At 48.8% G+C, this 20,592-nt stretch overlaps 5 protein-coding genes across 5 annotated transcripts; 2 read left to right on the plus strand and 3 right to left on the minus strand.

The window, feature by feature from the left end:
- Nucleotides 1-370: 370 nt before the first annotated feature.
- On the minus strand, nucleotides 371-2,391 carry has1 (ATP-dependent RNA helicase HAS1; the record flags this gene model as incomplete). Its single annotated transcript, XM_057273108.1, has 4 exons — nucleotides 371-625; nucleotides 689-949; nucleotides 1,005-1,726; nucleotides 1,797-2,391. 4 exons carry the CDS (start codon nucleotides 2,389-2,391, stop codon nucleotides 371-373), a joined length of 1,833 nt encoding a protein of 610 aa, XP_057141287.1.
- A 3,757-nt stretch (nucleotides 2,392-6,148) lies between these two features.
- On the plus strand, nucleotides 6,149-8,398 carry N7471_000388 (transient receptor potential ion channel family protein; the record flags this gene model as incomplete). Its single annotated transcript, XM_057273109.1, has 1 exon — nucleotides 6,149-8,398. One exon carries the CDS (start codon nucleotides 6,149-6,151, stop codon nucleotides 8,396-8,398), a length of 2,250 nt encoding a protein of 749 aa, XP_057141288.1.
- An 815-nt stretch (nucleotides 8,399-9,213) lies between these two features.
- N7471_000389 (putative U1 snRNP complex component Yhc1) lies at nucleotides 9,214-10,137 on the minus strand (the record flags this gene model as incomplete). The annotated part of the gene is made up of 3 exons (XM_057273110.1): nucleotides 9,214-9,707; nucleotides 9,774-9,896; nucleotides 9,966-10,137. The coding sequence occupies 3 exons, from the start codon at nucleotides 10,135-10,137 to the stop codon at nucleotides 9,214-9,216; spliced, it is 789 nt and encodes a 262-aa protein (XP_057141289.1).
- Nucleotides 10,138-11,046: 909 nt separating this feature from the next.
- Nucleotides 11,047-11,949, minus strand: N7471_000390 (uncharacterized protein; the record flags this gene model as incomplete). The annotated part of the gene is made up of 1 exon (XM_057273111.1): nucleotides 11,047-11,949. One exon carries the CDS (start codon nucleotides 11,947-11,949, stop codon nucleotides 11,047-11,049), a length of 903 nt encoding a protein of 300 aa, XP_057141290.1.
- Nucleotides 11,950-12,904: 955 nt separating this feature from the next.
- Nucleotides 12,905-20,173, plus strand: GbpA (the record flags this gene model as incomplete). Its single annotated transcript, XM_057273112.1, has 6 exons — nucleotides 12,905-14,375; nucleotides 14,463-15,893; nucleotides 15,947-16,283; nucleotides 16,337-17,982; nucleotides 18,029-18,796; nucleotides 18,861-20,173. 6 exons carry the CDS (start codon nucleotides 12,905-12,907, stop codon nucleotides 20,171-20,173), a joined length of 6,966 nt encoding a protein of 2,321 aa, XP_057141291.1.
- Between the last annotated feature and the right edge of the window lie 419 nt (nucleotides 20,174-20,592).

The following is a 20,592-nucleotide window of genomic DNA, read 5'->3' on the forward strand; positions in this document are numbered from 1 at the left end:
AAGCCTTACGGCCATCACACAGTCAGAGATTGCATGATTGGCGTCTAGATATGTGAACTAACCAAACGGATCTTAGGCTGACCTCCTAGGCTGAGCGTATGCTTATCGTTTTTACGGTACGTACAAACCACCAATCAAGGCGCAAGGAGGTGTAAAGAAGAGATTGATCCATACAAAGAGCAAGATGCATTCGACTCTCCCACCACTAAGCCATACGAATATTCAACTCGGATGCCGTCTCTCTCATGATTACAGAATAAGGGGACAAAATTGAAACCCAAATAGATATATCCACATTGCTGAACTCCAATGTCCCTAAAATAAATATGCAGAGACAATCGATCGCTTTTGATGTTCATACAGATTGTTCTCAGTCATTGTGCTTCCGCTTGAACTTCAGTCCAGCACCGTGCTTGGGCTGGCTGCCGTACGTGCGGCGACCTTGCTGCTCCTGCTTCTTATCGCGGCTGAGGCTGGAGCCCAGCTGGATGTCAATGCGAGGCGGGGCATTGAAACCGAAGCCCTTGGCAACCTTGACGAGGTCAAGCTTGTTCACGTCGAACACAGTGCGAAGGGAGTGCGAGGCGTATGCTTGGAGATAAGAACGGTAACCATCCTTGGCAGACTGTACAAGTGCGTTAGTATACAAGTAACACAGATAAATGAGTCGATGGGGAAGATATCATACCTTGTTGAGGTAGTAGTTCTGGCCGATGAGCTTCTCCAGCTGAGACTGCACATTGACAATCTTGGAGGCCGGGAACTCGAACTCCACGACAGGCACACGCGCGTCCTTGAGGTGCTTCAAGAAACCAACCTCGGAAGGCTGGAGGAACATCAGACTGCGACCCTTGCCTTCGGCACCACGGGCGGTACGTCCGACACGGTGAATGTAGTCACGGGGATCATCAGGAGGGTCAAACTGGATAATCCAATCGACAGCGGGGATCTGGAATTTGAGTCAGTTATGGAATAAACGTGGTAATGGGGGTTAGGCGACATACATCCAAGCCACGAGCAGCAACATCAGTACAGATCAAGGTACCTTGTTTGGCATTGCAGAACTCGAAGAAAGTATTGGTCCGCTTCTGCTGCTTCTGCTTTCCGTGCAGCTCCAGAACGGGGAGATCGATGTAATTCAAAAGCTCGGCATGGTACTTGACGCAGTTGCAGCTGGAGAAGAAGACAATAATCTTCTTCTTCAGGTTGCGCTTGAGGAATGAAAAGAGAAGCAAGAAACGCTTGTCTGCCTCACACACCACATAGCCTTGTTCCAGACCCGCCACCGTACTGTGCTCCTTGCTGTGGTCGACGTTAATGTAAAGAGGTCCGGGGCGCAGGGATATCCGGGCCAGGTCCTCGACCTTAGTGGTCTGTGTGGCGGAGAAAAGCATAGTCTGACGTTCTTCTTTGGGCAGAATCCTCACGATCTGGCGCATCTCATCTTCGAAACCGACTTCGAGAATTCGGTCTGCCTCGTCAATGACCAACGTCTTCAGGTTCTTGAAGATGAATCCTTGGGTGTTCTGGAGGTGATCCAGCAAACGACCGGGGGTCGCAATGAGCAGGTTAACACCCTTCATCAGCTTCTCGGCCTCGGCACGACGGTTGGCACCTCCGATAACAATACCGTATGTCTGCGAGTGGTGGGCCATGAGTTCACGGGCGACTCCGAAGATTTGCAGTGCCAGTTCGCGGGTAGGGGACACGACGAGAACACCAGTACCTGCATCAAAAATTTAGCCACTAGTCTCAATGGCAAGTAAATATCAGATAAAGTTATGTAAAAAACTTACCGTTTCTGGGCTTGAAGCGCAGGGCGTGCAGCATCTCAATCGCGGGAAGCAGGAAGGCCAAAGTCTTTCCAGAACCAGTCTTCGCAGCACCGAGCACATCCCGTCCAGCAAGCAAAGGAGGAACGGTACGCTGTTGAATCTCAGTCATGGTTGTGAAGCCCATGTCATTGATACCCTGCATGGTCTTCTCGGAAAGGTTGAGCTCAGTGAACTTCTGCAGTTTGCCCTCAGTCTGGGGCAAACGGACATCTTCCATAGTAGGAAGATCCGTACCATTCACAGCCTCGGTGTCTTCGGCATCACTGCCCTCCTCCGCATCCACCTCCTCGACATCTTCAACGGCCTCAGCATCATCGGCGCTTTCCTCGGCGCTTTCCTCGGCACTTTCCTCCTCGGCACTTGGTGAAGGGCTGACCTTGCGCTTCTTGGTAGACTTCTCAGCTGAAGCCTTCGGGGTCGAAGCAACACTCTTTTTCGGGGTCACTGCAGGGCTGGATTTGGCTTCCACGGGCTTGGCGACATCGCTCTCTGCTTTCGAGCCGTGCTTTCTCTTGCGCTTGTTGATGGACTTTGCGGTGTCCACGGGGCCAGGCATTTTGTTGATTGGTCCTGCGACAGTGTAATATTTGACACTGGAACAAAGCAATCGGGGGTTTGTCTCGTATCACCTGGACCTTGTGATTTGCAGGTCTAGATTATTGATCTCTGCGGGCGGAAATCATTCTGCTACTTTTTTTTTCTGATCGGTAAAATGTGGCAGAACTCCACATCACGTGTTGATAGACTCGATCAGTTGGTGCCTTGGTACCTTAATTACTGGCGGATATCATTGACCTTGCTCACGAGGTTGGCTATCTCCTGTGAGTTTGATCATTACTTGGATGTAACCTTCAAGACTGAAACGGTCACATGTGTTTCAAGTTTAAGGCCCCCATATTTTAGATATTATCAGTCCTTTTTACACCCGAGAAGACATGATGCCGAGCAGGATACGCGCCTGGTGGGTTCCTGCTTTACCCAGTGAAACAAGGACGGAATGTTAGACTGAAGGCTGTGCAAGCGCCGCGATCTTGGCCTTAAGTTAGGCAGCTGAGATATTGCGGTATGTATGACATTTGTTCAGTGACTGCTCAGTTGTCGCGTACATATATGTCTCATGCCAAGGGCTGGGCTTCTTTGTCTTTGTCCAGGGGCATTGGTCTTCGATATGCTTGTAGAGTACTCTGTATGCATGAATAAGTTACCTTGGCTGAGATCTGGTGTAGTTTCCGGCCAAGTCGGCTTTCTATTCCTCAATGAAAGTTGATAAGACAGTGACTACCTGGCTTCACTGTCTACTAGTAGTGTCAGGTGCACACTCGTTTATGCTATAGGAAGCACTAGGGAAAGAAACCTGGGAAATCAAAGGTTATGCACAGGCAAGTCGTTTTTGCACATTTTAAGCCGTCTTCACTATATTCTAGCTACAACAGTAATGAGGGGGAAAAGACTATCAAAAAGACTACCAAAAAAGACGTCACAAGGCCGCATAAACGGCCGACTAAAATGAAAGAGAAAACCGAGGAGAGGCATAAATTACAAACAAGGTGATATAAGTATGTTGTACTACTATGTGCTCGGTATACCTTCAACAATCCAATTGGGCAACCTTGGAAGGCAGAGATTTCTGGCCAATGATATGCAATGATTAAACGGCGAATCAGACAATGTTGGTGGACCCAAAATTACGATGTAGCCAGACCAACCGTGGCTCAACTTGAAGTGCCTGACAGTTAGCTAAGAAAATAAATACTAGTACTGGGTCGTACAGGCGAATACGATGGCCCCGACATCTGGAGGTCCCTTCAATATCTAATTAAGCACATTGTAGCCACAAATTCTATAACAATTCTGCACTAGATGAGATCAGAGGCCGAGCGGGAAACCAAGACGTCATCACACGCAGATGAGAATACGTGATCATTCTGATCATCCCTTTCTGGTGATCAGGGGGTGACAGTAGAACACACTAAGCGAACTAAACAAATTCATAATAAAAAATAAAAGGGGGAGGGCATATGATTTGACAGAATCATACCAAGCTCACAAATGGTCCATGCATATGGAGGTTCCTTTATTCCTGAAACGTGTCTGATCCGATTAGAGGATGAAGATGATGGGGCCTATGCCAAACGAGGCTGTGCAATCGCGTGAACACTAATGTCAGTTGATTGGCATGCTGTGTCGATCCTTATGCCATGCCTATGCGGCATGTTGATGTTATTTTCTTTTATATTTTCTCAAAAGGAATAGAAAGAGTGTATTATATCATGTTGGCAGTGTTCTGGATCTATAAATGGAAAAATAGAGTCCAATGATCTTCCCGGCTCTAGAACCCTGGGATAGGCTAAAAAAATGTCTACAATGTACTCTGTACTCCGTTATGTAGCTTCCACTAGCATTAGATTAGTGCTCGGGAAGGTTTACCCCCGGATTCAAAACCATCAGAAACATAAAAAAAGAAGAGAAAGATATCAGCCAAGGACTCTTGGCTTATTATCGCACACATTCAGAGCAGGTTGTCGAAAATGGCTAAAAATGATGAAGCAGTCGATGTATGAAAGACCGCATTCAATTATCAAATCAAAATTAGATTTCGTACATATGTAGGCTGCGTCCTGTTTAGCTGTTTCTTCAGCATCGTCAATAGCTCCATCCTTGAAATCGACATTCGAATATCGAAGTCTTTTTATCTACCTTGGTATACCACGCAATTAACTCTCAACAGTGTGTATTGAACGCCGCACCGTTATGGCTTTGGCGCCAAAGCCCTAGATATTTAAGCTAGGAGATATTGTCTGCTGATATCTTGTAGGATGAAAATGCCTATACACACATGTATGTTGTAGTAGTCGGACAGTGCTCAATAGATCCATTTCTGATCACGTGCCATCGCTAAAGCAGCTCACTCTGGACTGAAATTTACCCAGTCTAATTTAGAAGCGCCCTCATAAAAGCGGCAGCTAAGATGGGGCCCCACCCGACAGAAGAAATTCACCACGGAGTACAACTCCATAGGCAGCGACTTATAAGTGTGGACCTAGTGAGTCTGAAATGTCAGTTTGATTAATTATTACTTAGCCAGGCAGACGAAATACTTACACAATGTGATGTTCCTACTCCGTACTTGGTAGATTAAGTTGATATTCAAAGTTACCATAGTCCGTACGTAAACGGTCCACTGTATGCGGCACACTCCACAGCTGGGGGCAACAGTTCCTTTGGTTCAGTGAATATTGGCACCTGATATCCCGACTTTGTCTCTGCTAATAATAATCCCAAGGGCCATGGACCCGCCTGATTCCGCCACGATCCATCAACCGCTTTCGGCAGCGTGAGTACGCGTATACGAAAAGAGAAAATGGTTGGTTTTCTTTAGAGAAGGAGAATAAAGTAAATCAAAGTGAATAGAATGAAACGAATAAAGGGAATAAAGGGAAGAAAGCAAGTGAAACATATATAGGTCGCCTTGAGGGTGGCATTCTGTAGAGTGATGAAGGGGGGGGAAAGGTGCTAGTGGGTGCTATACGGAACAAACCCAAACATCAATACCACCCAATACAGGGCTGTGATTCGTTCTCAGCTAGCCGCCTCTGTCATTTTACAATACATGACCACATACCTTGCCAGTGGAATAGCGACCACTTCAGGCAGTGTCTTTCCCACGGACCCTTGTCGACTGTCCCTGAGTGAACAACCCGTGGACTCTTCTTCTCACCCTCATTCTCTCATTGTCTCTCTTTTTTTTCTCTTCTCTTCTTGATTCTAGGGACGCTTGTGTTCACTCCAAACCACTTTCTTGCCCATTTCAAGCCTATTACTCCTTTACTCCTTTTTCGGCCATACTGTGTATCGCCAGTCCACTCACTCTCGACATTTCGCTTTTTCGCTTTACTCGACCTTACTCTCATTCAGGCTCGATATACTCTCGTTTATCTACAAATCCAGCTTCTTCCGATTCCATAAACCACCTTACGACTACTTCTACGCTCCGCTTATATTCAATGCCCCAGTGAAAGGCAAAACACACCCTGACTCAACCCTGACTTCTCTCTTCTCTACTTTCCTCCAACAATTTGCGCCAAACATACAGTACAGTAACAGTCCGAGGAGACATTGACAAATAACTCGGCCCCACGGCGATCAAACAATATTCGGCCACACAAAAACTTCCGCATCCGGCGGCTGGCAACGTGGTACTCTGGAGTACCACTGACACGGTTGCCGTCAGATCTCTTCCCCTCGCCCTGATCTACCACTGGAAACCTATCCAGTGCTTCGCAACCTCTTCCTGATATCGAATATACACCAAAATGCGGTTAATATCGCTTCTCACCTGCTTCGTCGCCTTTCTGGCGCCGCTAGCCTCCGCCGTTCAGCTCCTTGAATCCAATGCACTCAGCGTGTGCATGGAAAGTAGCAACTTCACGGCAACATATTTCAGCGTCGCCTTCTACCCGGGAAACAACACTCTTATGGTTGGCTTCGATGGCGTCTCATACATCGAGGGTAAGGTTGTTGCGGAGATGACCCTTACCGCGTATGGCTACGAGGCATACAAGAACACCCTCAATCCTTGTTCGATTGCTGGCATGGGTATGTGTCCCATGTCCGCTGGACCCATGGATTTGGGACCGCTTTCTCTCGACCTGCCAGCGGGCACTTCAGACAAGGTTCCTGGTATTGCGTACACTGTGCCTGATCTTGACGCAAATGTGCGGATTGTCATCAAGACAGCCGACACTAATGAAAAGATTGCTTGTGTCGAGGCCTCGCTTTCCAACGGCAAGACCGTTAATCAAGCTGGAGTCTCATGGACAACTGCGGTCATCTCCGGACTAGGTCTCGCAGCATCTGCCATTACCTCCGGACTAGGCCATTCCAACACCGCGGCTCACGTCGCGGCAAATGCGCTCTCTCTTTTCGGATTCATGCAGTCGCAAGCGATTATTGGCATGACCTCCGTTCATATGCCCCCGATTGTGGAAGCTTGGACCCAGAATTTCCAATGGAGCATGGGTATCATCCCCGTGGGATTCATCCAGAAGATTGCTACCTGGTATCAGCGGTCAACCGGTGGAACTCCGTCGACAATCCTGTCACAACTTGGGGATACTTCCGTGGAAGTCCTCAAGCGCCGCAAGCGTGACTTCGCTGACCCAGCAATGAACCTCTTGAAAAGGGCCACGGGACCAATGATAGTTAAGCGGGCAACTGGTATGGTCAAGAGAGCCGACCAGAAAAGCCAGAAACTTCTTGTCATTCGAGGAATTGATCGTGTTGGGTTCCGTGCGAACATGGAGGATACCAACATCTTCCTCACTGGCCTAATTTTCTTTTCGGTCTTCACCTGCATTGTCGTCATCATCGTCGCAGCCTTCAAGGGAGTTACTGAGCTGCTTGTCAAACATGGCAAAATGAAGAGCGAACGGTTCCAGGACTTCCGCAATGGATGGAAGATAGTTCTGCGTGGTATCTTGTTTCGACTGACTCTCATCGGTTTCCCCCAGATGACCGTTCTTTGCCTCTGGGAGTTCACTCAGCGCGACTCGCCGGCCGAGGTTGTTTTGGCAGCGGTTATGCTCCTTTCTATGCTCGTCTCTCTTGGGTGGGCCTCTCAGAAGGTCATTCGGCTGGCAAAGCGTTCAGTGACCATGCACAAGAACCCGGCATACATTCTTTACTCTGATCCGTCCTGTCTGAACAAGTGGGGCTTTTTGTACGTGCAGTACCGAGCGACGGCATACTACTTCGTCGTTCCGTTCCTCGTCTACACCTTGATCAAGGGTATGTTCATCGGTCTGAGCCAGCCTGCACCGGTCGTTCAAACAGTCGCTTTGGTGATTCTTGAGCTAGCCATGCTGGTTGCTGTTTGCGTTCTCCGTCCTTGGATGGATAAGAAGACTAACGTCTTCAACATCTCTATTGCTGTGATTAATTTCCTCAACTCCATCTTCCTGCTCGTTTTCTCAGATGTGTTCGACCCCCCCGGAATGATGATCGGTGTCATGGGTGTTGTCTTCTTCGTTTACAATGCCGTATTTTCTTTGGTCCTCTTGATCCTGGTTCTCATCGCCTCTGTTTATGCCGTTGTGTCCAAGAACCCCGATACTCGTTACCAGCCCATGCGCGACGATCGTGGCTCGTTCATCAAGTCCCAAACCCAGCTGACTACCGAATTGGATGCGTTGGGTGCTACAGCGCGTGGTGATACCAAGCCTGGGCAATATCACAACAACAACCCATTCGACGATGATACCGCTTCTATCTCCAGTGGAAACGGTGCTACCGTCGGCCGCCAAATGGAATCAACCTACCCACCGCACGGCTCTGCCGCCCAAGCGCCTCGGTCACCCGTTGACCCATCTGTGCCACTGTTCCCCAGTAACGTGTCAGGTCATCACAACCCTCCCCCCGGATACGACCATTACGGTCGGGCCCCTTCACCCGCCCCAAGGAGCTTTGATAACACCTCTCCTGTTGGCCAATCTGCTTTGTCGACAACCTATCGAGCGCAGAACAGTCCCAGTCCTTGGCAACGGGGCGCTGGCTATGACCATTAAAAAAATGCCAGTGGTGTCTTATTTTGTCGCTTCCGAGATGAAGATATGTGATTTTGTTTTAGCGCGGGATACCGATGGTCTATGATTTTTCCATTCGCCATTCCTCTGGGTTCGGGTTTCTTTTCTTTTTTGCTTCTGCACAAGTCTGCAGCATCCTTGTCGCCTCAGATAAACTTCTTTTCTTAATTCACTCCATTGCTTAATGGTGTGAGCTTTTGTCATCTATCCCTTCCTTTCCCTTTACTTCTTCTCCTCACTTCTTCTTTTCTCCTTTTTCTCTCCCTGGTCTAAATCCTTTTGCCGTGTATTTCCCTTGTTTTTACTTCTGCTCGGCGTTTTTGAGGCATTCTGGATATGGTGATTGGCCTTGGGGGTTCTTTTTTCTTTTTGTTAGCTTTGCAGTATGTCTGCTGCCGATGAAATATATTTCAAATTTCTCCGGTTTTCACCTGGGCAGCATTTCTCGCCCTATACACCAGTATTCTGGAGGTAATCTTAGTGTAAATATGAAAGCGATTCTACAAGTATGTCGATGTCGAGGCAATGGATCTCTCGTAAAGAATTCAATTCCATGAAACAGCCTGTCGAAACCGACCAGAACCCCAAGAGACCATCTTGTACGAAACACAACGTACGAAAAGTAAAGAGACATGAAAAAAAGAAACCGCTATTTTACACTAACAGTAAAGAGCAAAAAGATCCATGAGAGATGCCATGCCATGCCGACAGCACTACACATCCCCGCAGAGAAAAAAGGTATCAGAAAGTATCAGAAACAAACCATATATGAACCAACCCCAAGATCATGATCATGATCACCACCGTTGATCCATCCCACCGGGAGGCCCACCTCCAGGGGGAGGAGGATACCCCTCCAAGCCACGGGGGCCAGTAGGAATGGGCGACGGACCACCAGGCCCCATACCGGGCTGACCAGGCATAGGCGGGAAGCCCGCAGCGCCTGGAGGAGGGATGGGGAAGTTGGGGAAGCCACCTGGGGGCGGAATCGGCAGGTTTGCGCCCTGGGGCATGTTGGGGAGGGGCGGGGGGAAGCCGCCTGTTGGCGGGGTTCCGGTTGCGTTAGGGAATGGCGGTGGGAAGGGGAGGCCGTGGGCTCCTGGGGCTGTTGGGTGGAAGGGATATTGGTTAGCTTGATATGGTCTCGCGTAGGTTGGGGATCCTTGTCTCTGGTTCGCGGGGATGGAGGGTGGGATTGGAAGTGGAAGTGGGTGGGACATACGAGGTAGCATGCCTGGGGCACCGGGGGCGCCGGGTGGAGGGATTCCGAAGGGGGGAGGGGGCATGCCTGCTAATCCTAGTTGTGTTAGCTTGGTTCTTGGTTGAATTTTTGGAGATCATGGGAGGAACATCATACCCGGGAATCCGAAAGGAGGCGGGAAAGCGCCGGGGGGCATCATGTTGGGGGCTTGTTGGCCCTCTGCGGCGTAGGAGGAGGTAATGGAGTCGATGACGGACTGTGCCTTTTCTTGGCCAATCTCTGTACGGGATTCACATGGTTAGCTATCATTCAGCTGTTGGGTCTTGCTGCGCCATCGGTCAGACGTACGTTGGTAGTAGTCCACCACGTTTCTCAGGTGGTTTCGACCGGAGTTATGCGCCTTGCGCACGCTCATCGAGTCGTGCGTCAGATAGACATCACAGTAGTCACCTATAAGTTGAAGCGAGGAGTTAGTAATATGTCGATGGATGTGGGCTAAAGAGGCCGTAGTCAGGCGCATAGCATCGTGTCGCAATGTGCCCGGAACAGGCTATGACACGCTTGGTCTGTCTAGACCTGGATTTGAGGCAAAACCTACAGAAGAGTGCATAGGATATTAGTTTCCAGTTGCAAAGATATAAACTAGAGGGTACTTATATTTGGGCATCTTGCCGGTTTCTGCAGCAAGTACCTTGCTGTCGTCGCGCGAAAGAGGAAAATTCCCTTTCGGGATGCGTTTCGTTCAGGAGGCGGGGTTCTTGGCTAGCAACGTCTTCCCTGGTTTGCAATATCGTGGCCTCAGGTTGAATCTCGGAAGTAAAGCCTTGGTGATGCAGATAGGAGAGAAATTGAAGTAGCAGGACCGGCGAGTGGTTTCGGAGGTCGATGGCGAGGGTTGAGTAGGCGGTCGGGTGTGGCAGAATAGTGTCTTATCGTATCGGCTCTGTATAACCCGTGCACGGGTGGACAAAGACAGCATCCCTCTCGCTAAGGGGGTGAATGCTTGTACTGATTTCAATTTTAACTTCCTAGTATACATTGTCCCGCTAACTCGAACTAGCACCCGAAATCGAGGCACACACTCCTTTCAGCCAAAAGTATACGTGAGATATTCATTCACTCATTACTACCTAAGTACACATATACATCGGACACTCTGCTACTCTGGGCATCATAGTAAACCCCCAAATCTAGGACCGTGTCTACGTTACACTATTAAATAGCATCATGCACAGTCAATGTATGACACTTCTACTTTCTAGGGCCATCCTCGATGCCATAATTGCGAGTCTTGGTCATACTGACATAGAGCTTCGGAGTCAGTTGTCATAAGTGAAAACCATTGGATTTGTGTTGAATTGATTTACATCCCAGATCAATCCTCATACCAAGCATAGTAGCTTAAGCCGCCGTCCTCATGAGAGCCGGTTTACATATCCCACTTGCTTGCGACAGCCGGGGACAAGACGCCATTGACAACTCCACCTTGTTCTCTCAGGTTCAAAACCTGCTCACCCTCCTCATGCTCAATCTCAAGCTTTCCGTTTTCTACGCTCCGAGCGAATGCTACGATCATTTGGAGTAGGCTGGCAAACTTGCCCAAAGCCGGTTGCTGGGTCTCCTCCCACTGCTTCACATCATCGCGCACGTCCTGAACCTGAATATGCTTGAATCGACCAGCTGTATGATGGGCGAGAATGAAGTTGGGAGTCTGCGAGACCCACAACCGGGGCAATTCTCCATCAAGAACATTAACACTCCTTTTGCTGCGAGACCGAGTCTTTAGGTCAAAGACTGCACACTGTGGGATACGCTGGCCTTGCTTTGCGATTTCGAGCTGCTTCGGTGCCGTTTCAGTAGTGGCCGAGGTCACAACTGAGATTGTTGCTTCTTCGATGGACGACAAAGCTTCCTCTGGGTCGATACTATCCTCTGGGATAACAGGATCTTCTTCGGTTTCCTCGGTATCCGGATTCGGGACCAGGTCGGGCAAAAAGCCATCCGCTTCAAAACGCACCAAGCACTGCATGCCAGCAAACTCATACTCCATCACCCGTTGATGAGACTGGGATCCGCCCACATTTGCACTCCACGTGGTGTATGCTTCCGGGAAAGTATGTCCATACCCACGGACACCGGGAATCATGTCGGTGGGTGAGTTTTCCCTTCTGATAAAGAAGACCGTCTTGCCGAGTACCTCAACAAGCATCCTGAAGGGCTTATCCTGTTCAAATGCAAAACGTAGCAGGTTTCCCATCGTACTGTGGCATGCAATGATGTCCACACTGGTCACCGGGAATTCGGGCTTGTCTGTCAGAACTGCTTGCACCATTGGCTCCAGGGGATGGGTGGGATATCGCGCGGCATTTCGATCGCGATAATAATCACCCCTGTCTTGTGGAAGCGTGGGAGGATCAGACAAAGGCGTCCACTTCGGTGGTTCACCTGATAGAAATGTGTTAGTCAACGTATATATCCTTCTCATGAGACATTATCCTCTTACCTGGAACGATTATCCTGCTCTTTTCCCCACCGAGCCAGTTGTAGGATGTCAGATATTGACTGTTTGTGATTCGAGAGATGTCATCATCTTGATCAGGTGCCGGGCTTTCGATTTCATTATGATGGATTGTGACAATGATATCTCCTAGCGGAGGTGCTGGTGAACGGATCTGGGCCGCGTATGCTCCACCTCTTCCTCTCCATCGCCCTCTTCCTCTTCCCCGCGAAAACATAGTGTAGACTAGTCTCGTGGTTAGGAAGTGGCACCGACGAAGGTTGTCACGCAATCCAGCAATGTATGTGTAGATAGGCAGAAGAACAATTAGAAGTAGACTTGTGGGCCAAGGTCTCGAGTACCTTGTCGTTTGCTAGCTCCTGTGACTTTAACGCGTTGTATTATGTCGTTGTATTCCAAGTTCATGTCGCCGTATTATGTCGTTGTATTATCCATGGACGTCGGGGTATAGCCCCCTGTCGCCACGTCACATACTGTGCTTCGTGCATTGGCTTACTCCTGCGCATTTTTGCGTTTGTTGGTTTTTGCTGCGGATATGCCGGCTAGTTCATAAAGATACAAGCCTACAAGGCAGACAGCGTGGTGGTCTGCATGTTTAGTGTAACTGCGCTTTGCTTTGTTGTCAATGAGGCAGACCATACACTGTCTCTTAATCTCTTGACGCTGAAGTCTTTCTACACCTCAATTTTATTTTCTATCTTACTCCACCAACCTTGATCTTGCAACTATCTATGTTGAGTCTACTGTCATTTGAATTCCATTTTCTATCATGTCTGCAAACATTCGATCGGAGCGCCTGGCCAAGTATTTTGCAGAGGTTGTCCATGGAAAGCAAGAAGTCCAAGATTTGAACGGTTTCAAGCGATTTATTGAAGCAACCCTGGACCAGAGTGATCCCAGCATCGTTGTTCAGCGAATCATCTCAAGCCAAAGTGCTCTAAATGCGTTGCGAAATGGACTGAGGTTCAACCTCACCCCGGTCTTCATCAACGGGTACACCGCCAAGTTGATTCAATACCTGAACCACCGCGAAGTCAAGCTCCTTTGTAACGGCCAATTTCTCGAGCAGCTTCTTCTAATCATTTTGGAGCCCCGTACACTCTGGGGCGCATTTCTGGAGGCGTTCCGCACTCGGAAACTGGAAGATCATGCAATCCAGGCTCTATGCTGGCTGATGACAGAGTTGCTCTCATTGCCTCCCTCTTGCGGCGTGGATGTTAGAGCCGATGCTCAGACTGTTTTGGACGATGGATCGCTTTTCTCTTCCCCCTCGGTTGACATACGAAATTTGGCCCACAAGATCAAATATCGCCTGGAGATGAAATCACATGCAACCATCCTCCAGCACTCTGAGATCACTGCAGGTGGTCGGCATGATAATGATTTTGCTGATTTTCGCTTGACGGCCATCTTTCCTACGGCCGATGAGATGGGATGTACGGAGAAACCGTTTTATCGCCATGCCGAAGACATCGCGCAGCTGTCCAGGGACCAACGCATTGCGGGCCACGTTGACAATCAGTTTCGTCTTCTACGGGAAGATATGCTCTCGGAGCTCCGCGATGACTTTCAAGTTGCAAAAGGCACAAAGAAGGGCCGACGGTCGGCTTTCCACTTAAGGAATCTCTTTCTCGCTCATGTCCGCTGCACTTCTGGAACCTCAAGCCGCCTTCGACCATGTACTATTGGTGTTACTGCCCAATTTGGCCTTGAGAAACTCAAGAACCTCTCGGAAGCTGCCCGCAAGGACTTCTTAATGAACACGCCTCAGTTTGTTAAGCACCGTGCCTTTGGTTGCTTGATTAGAAACACAGAAATTGTGGCTTTCGCTACAATCGAAAAAGACATCGACGAACTGGTATCCGATCCCCCAGTGGTTATGCTGCGTATTGCAGGCGAAGAGGCGCTCAAAAAGTCTCTACTTTATCTGAAACTCTACCATGACGTAGAGTTCTTGCTTGTTGATACAGCAATGTTTGCATATGAGCCAATTTTGAAATGCTTGCAGGAGAGGATAGAGCTGCCTCTCACGGAAGAGTTGTTCCTTTACGAAAGAGACCAGCCGGTGAAGGATTCAAGTCTAGTTCCTTGGAATGTGGTCAACAAGCTGAAGGAAGAATACGGATGTAATATTCAGGGCACCCTTCAAACCTCAATGCCAGTGACTCTGGACTCGTCGCAACTAGATTCTCTGGTAGCCGGGTTGACACAGAGAGTGAGTCTTATTCAAGGACCGCCAGGTAAGATCATGCGAATCCTCTCATTGTCCTCTCACTATCCTCTCACTTCCATTGCCATGGACATTAAACTGACAGTATGAGCTCCAGGTACCGGCAAGTCATTTATAGGCGCCCTTCTCGCAAAGGCCCTACATGGCAATACGAAAGACAAAATCTTGGTTATGTGCTACACGAATCATGCGTTGGACCAGTTCCTGGAAGACTTACTAGACATTGGTATCGATTCCTCTGCCATCGTCAGACTCGGATCCAAATCGTCACAACGCACTGAGCCGCTTGGATTGTTTAAGCAGCAATCATCCTACAGGAGGGACCACACCACTTGGAGCACCATCAATGCACTCGAAGCGGAAGGAAATGATCAAAAGGACATTTTGGATGATTCCTTCCAAGCTTACAAGAAGCTTACAGCTGATGCTGGGTCTATTTTGGACTATCTGGAGTTTGAAGAACCAGAGTACTTTGAAGCTCTGTCCATACCAGAGGATAAAAGCGGCATGGTTATGGTCACCAAGCGTGGAAGACCAACCAAAAGCTACCTTTATGCACGATGGGTCAACAATCAAGACGCAGGAGTGTATTCTAATATTCTTCCCGCTCATTACCGCGATATCTGGAAACTGGATAAGAAAATACGGGAGGAGAAAGACAGGTCTTGGAAGAGAGCTCTGCTGAATGAACAGGCGGAGTCTTTGAGCGTCAGCATAGCATTGTTTGACAAATGCCAAAACCGACTGAGCGCTACCCTTGGTGAGAGAAACCGGGAAATTTTGAAATCAAAGCGAATCATCGGTTGTACCACTACAGCTGCGGCAATGTATTCGGAGGACATTCGACATGCTGCCCCTGGCATCGTGCTTTTGGAAGAAGCGGGCGAGATCCTTGAATCCCACGTGCTCACCGCAATGACACCAGAGACCAAGCATTTGATCTTGATAGGAGATCATCAACAGCTACGACCGAAGATCAACAGCTACAGCTTGAGCATAGAGAAAGGAGATGGTTATGACCTAAACGTCTCCCTTTTCGAAAGACTCATACATGCCGGGTTTCCACATACGACATTGAGCAAGCAGCATAGAATGTGTCCCGAGATCTCAAGTCTTGTACGCAATCTCACCTATCCTGCGCTGGAGGATGACCAAAAGACCAAAGGCCGCCCTCAGCCATTAGGACTGTGCGATAGAGTGATATTTTTCCATCATCAAAATCCCGAAGACATTTTTGTCGAGGTCTCTGACCGACGTGATGAGAACTCAAAAGGGAGCAGGAGGAATTCTTTCGAGGCAGAAATTGTCCTCAAGATCGTGAAGTATCTCGGACAGCAGGGATATGGAACAGACAAGTTGGTGGTGTTGACTCCGTATTTGGGTCAGTTGAGTCTACTGAGGCAGACTCTAAGCAAACAGAACGATCCGGTTCTGAATGACCTCGATTCCCACGACCTTGTCAAAGCTGGTCTTCTGTCGCAAGCTGGTGCTTCCCACTCTAAGCGTCAAATCAAGCTGTCTACAATTGGTAAGTAGGGAGAGAAAAATAGGCGCAAGGAAAAGTCTAACTTAGGAAAATAGATAATTTCCAAGGAGAAGAGAGTGAAATAGTCATAGCCTCACTCACTCGCAGCAACAAAACTGGCGATATAGGATTCATGGCAGCCCCCGAGCGCCTCAACGTCCTTCTTTCTCGGGCCCGAAATGTCCTCATTCTGGTGGGAAACTCGGAAACATTCGTCTCTAGTCGAAAGGGTCAAAAGTACTGGAAGCCATTCATTGACCAACTGAAAACAGAGGGGCATCTATACGATGGACTGCCCGTCCAATGCGAACAACATCCGCAGACAAATGCCATTCTCCGAACTGTGGAGGACTTCAATAGAGAGTGCCCGGATGGAGGATGCTCTGCACCCTGGTAAGTTCAACAACGCTTCTGCTGATAATTTGATGCTGACTATTTCCCAATAGTGGCGTGAAACTGAGTTGTGGAGTACACGAATGCCCATCAAAATGTCATCAGCTTGCGGACCATTCGAAAATGAAGTGCACAAAAATGGTGAAATGGAAGTGTCCCCGGGGCCATAGCTTATCCCTATCCTGTTCCCAGGCCAAGGGTTCGTGTCGTTTCTGCATCCAAGAAGATCAGGTCAAAGAGCGCAAGCGCAAACGTGATCTCGAGTTGGAGCGAGAACGACAGAGAAAGCAGAATGAGTACGCCCAGCAGCTTGCAGAGGCTCAGGCGGAAGCTTCCCATCTCAAGCGTCTGCGACGCGATGAATTCGATGATGCGGAGCGAGCGAGGGTTCTTGAACAACACCGCCAGGAAATTGAGGATCTGAAGAATCCCCCGCGACCAGCATCTCCTCAGCGGAAATTGAGCTCTGGCACAATTGCGAGCACACCCTCAACCATCACGGAAGCAAGCTCGGATTCCGGCGTTACAGTCACTCAAAGCCGCAGTGTTGAGCCTACAAGTCGACAGGTATTGCCGCCACGAAAGATATCAGCGGCTAAAGCAGACTGGGACTATCAAAAAAAGTTCCTGAACGCTCAAAGCCAGGAGATTGACAAGTTAATTGACATGATCGGACTTGAATCAGTGAAAACAAAGTTCTTGTCTATCAAAGCGAAAGTGGACGTTGCGGTCAGACAGAACATCGATTTGAGCAGTGATCGGTATGGATCTGTATTGATTGGGAATCCTGGTAGCGGAAAAACAACCGTTGCCCGTCTTTATGCAAAGTTCCTATCATCCATGGGGATCATTCCTGGCGACAAATTCATCGAGACAACCGGCTCCAGGCTTGCGAATGATGGTGTTTCGGGATGTCAAAAGATCATCGAAACTCTCTTGAAAGATGGCGGCGGTGCCATATTCATTGATGAAGCGTACCAACTCGTCGGCAGCAGCTTCGGTGGTACCCAGGTTCTGGACTTCCTCTTGGCCGAGGTTGAAAACCTCACGGGCAAAGTGGTCTTCATTCTTGCGGGATATCAACGTCCGATGGAGAAGTTCTTCGCGCACAATCAAGGGCTGCTTAGTCGTTTCCCGCATGAGCTCAAGTTTGAAGATTTCGACGATACGGAGTTGATGCAGATTTTGGTCGGATGCATTGAGAAGACCTACAGAAAGCAGATGAAGGTCGAGGATAACCTTGGAGGACTTTACTGTCGCATTGTAGCTCGTCGAGTTGGCTGCGGACGTGGTCGTGAGGGCTTTGCCAATGCGAGAGCCGTTGAGAATGCCATGGCCAAGATTTCTGAGCGACAAGCTGCACGCCTCAGTCTAGAAAGACGGCAGGGTGGCAGCAAGATTGATGATTTCTTCCTAAGCAAGGAAGACATGATCGGCCTAGATCCATCGCAGGCTTTGAAATCATCCAATGCTTGGCAGAAGCTGCAGACTATGATTGGTTTGGATTCTGTGAAGAATACGGTGGAGGCCATCTTGGACACCATGCGCTACAACTACCAGCGTGAGCTAGATGAGCAGCCCCTGGTTGCGTACAGTCTCAACAAAGTTTTCTTGGGAAACCCAGGGACGGGGAAAACTTCCATCGCGAAGATCTACGGTCAGATACTTGTCGATATCGGGTTTTTGTCTAATGGCGAAGGTATGCGAGCTCCCCCGCTGTTCATAAGGTTTACTAACAATTGCAGTGGTGGTGAAGAACCCGTCAGATTTTGTTGGTAGCGTGATGGGAGAGTCCGAAAAGAATACCAAAGGGATACTCGCATCTACATTGGGAAAGGTTCTAGTTATCGACGAGGCATATGGAATGTTCTCTGGAGGTACCTCTGATGGGGCAAGTTCTAAGAGTGACCCATACAGAGCTGCCGTGATCGACACCATTGTGGCAGAAGTACAGAGCACACCTGGTGATGATAGGTGCGTCTTGCTTCTGGGTTACAAGGATCTTATGCAAGAGATGTTCCAGAAGGTCAACCCTGGCCTCAGCCGACGCTTTCCAATGGAGCAGGCATTTGTCTTTGAAGACTTCACCTCAAATGAAATGGATGCGATCTTGAATCTGAAACTGAAAGAACAAGGATTTGGAATAACTGATCGTGGCCGGCGTGTGGTATTGGAGATGCTCGAGCGTGCTCGCAACCGTCCACATTTTGGCAACGCAGGCGAGATTGATAATCTACTCAACACTGCCAAGATGCGGTATCAAAAGCGGCTCTCTTCCACCAAACGCCCCGGTTCTGTTCCAGATTCTATTCTCGATGCTCCTGATTTCGATGAAGATTTTGATCGCGCGGATAAGAAGGAAAGCGTTGCGAAGATGTTTGAAGGCGTCATCGGATGTGAGAGTATCGTTGCCAAACTGGAAGGTTATCGGCAAATGGTTCAGAAACTCAGACTACTAGACTTGGATCCTCGCGAGCAATTGCCATTTAACTTTGTTTTCCGTGGTCCTCCAGGTATACAAACCTCTCGACCCGTCTTTTGCCCATCGAAACATTGCTTACATATAACCCTCCTTAGGTACGGGAAAGACAAGCACAGCCAGAAAGATGGGTCAGGTCTACTATGACATGGGCATGTTGGCTTCGAGTGAAGTGGTCGAAACTTCAGCGACGGACCTAGTGGGTCAATATGTAGGCCAGACAGGGCCGAAGACTCAGCAAGTCCTAGAACGCGGCCTTGGAAAGGTTTTGTTCATTGACGAAGCCTATCGGCTCGCTGAGGGACATTTCGCGAAAGAGGCCATGGATGAGATTGTCGACGGCATTACCAAACCCAGGTTTGCTCAGAAGCTGATCATTATTCTAGCCGGTTATGATGCAGACATCAACCGTCTCATGTCAATAAATCCGGGGCTCACGAGTCGTTTCCCAGAGTCTCTTCAATTTGACCCACTGTCCTCAGCAGACTGCATCAAGTTAATTTGCGAGCTCTTGTTGAAAGAGAAAAGAGATCTCTTGACCAAATCCCAGGCCCAATTCGACTTGGTCTGCTTGGAGAGCCCAGACTTCGAGTTTATGAAGGCAATGTCGCAGCGCTTTGACAGACTTTCGAAAACTGCAGGCTGGGCAAATGCACGAGATGTTGGAACCCTCACGAAGACAATCTTTGGCAAATCTCTTCAGTCATCCAGCGGAAAGAAGCTCGTACTAAGCAAAGACACGGTGATTGAAGCCCTTGACTCAATGATCAATGAGCGGTCCAGCAGGGAAGTCTACCCGCAAAACCCTCCATCAACTGTAACGGACCTAGCTATACGCACTCAACATTTGAGTAAGCCTGTTACCAAGCTGGAGAATCAAGGCTCAGTCGACAAGGACATGGCCTCTGGCAAGGAACCAGACACGATGGAGCCTAAAACAGACACATGCACTGCCACCACGAAGCGAGATGCTGGTGTCACAGACGAAGTGTGGCATCAACTTGAGAAAGACCAAGCTCTGGCAGAAGCCAATGAAAAAGAATACCTGCGTTTGAAAGAGGAAGAAGAGAAGCAAAATAAGAAGACATTGAAATTGAAGGCGGAGGAGGAAAAGGCATCACGGGAGCTGGAAGCTGCAAAAAGGAAAGCAGACGAAGACGCGAAAAGACGCCACGAACAAGCCCGACTGCAGCATGAGTTGGAGCGCAAGAGACAGGAAGCAATTTTGGAGAAACTCCGCAAGCAGCAAGAGGCTTTGGCTGAGGCACGTCGTAAGGAACAAGCTAATCAGATGAAGCTGAGGTCCATGGGAGTCTGTGTTGCTGGCTTTATATGGATTAAACAAAGCGGCGGATATCGATGTGCTGGTGGTTCGCATTGGGTGTCGGATGCTCAGCTCGGAAGTCCGTGAGCTTGGGATATTGATTTGAGATTGTTGGAATGTCTTTAACATTCGACGAAATACGCAGAGGCATTGGGGTCTTGTCTTTCCAAGAGATACCTCGGCATGATTGTTGCAGCTGGGTGGAAGCGCGGGGCATAGAACAATAGGAATCTGGTGACATGGATGCTGATACTTGGTGATGTCGTGTCTCGACGTCATTCATCATTTGATATTCGAAATGAACTTTTTCTGAAACCATTGTGCTATCATCGTAGTGTCACAGAGTCGATAATCCAACGCATCACGAACCTCGAACAAGCATTTTAGAGGCGACTACCGACTAGGTTCAAAAGTCTTGTTTTCTGTGTGTCACGCAAAACGTGTTTCAGGCATACAATTTGGAGTTGGTCTAAACATCAAACCGCAATAACAACAGAACCTTGTCT

This window comes from Penicillium samsonianum, assembly GCF_028829775.1.
Source record: "Penicillium samsonianum strain IBT 33392 chromosome Unknown utg000001l_segment0_segment0, whole genome shotgun sequence".
Taxonomy (NCBI): domain Eukaryota; kingdom Fungi; phylum Ascomycota; class Eurotiomycetes; order Eurotiales; family Aspergillaceae; genus Penicillium; species Penicillium samsonianum.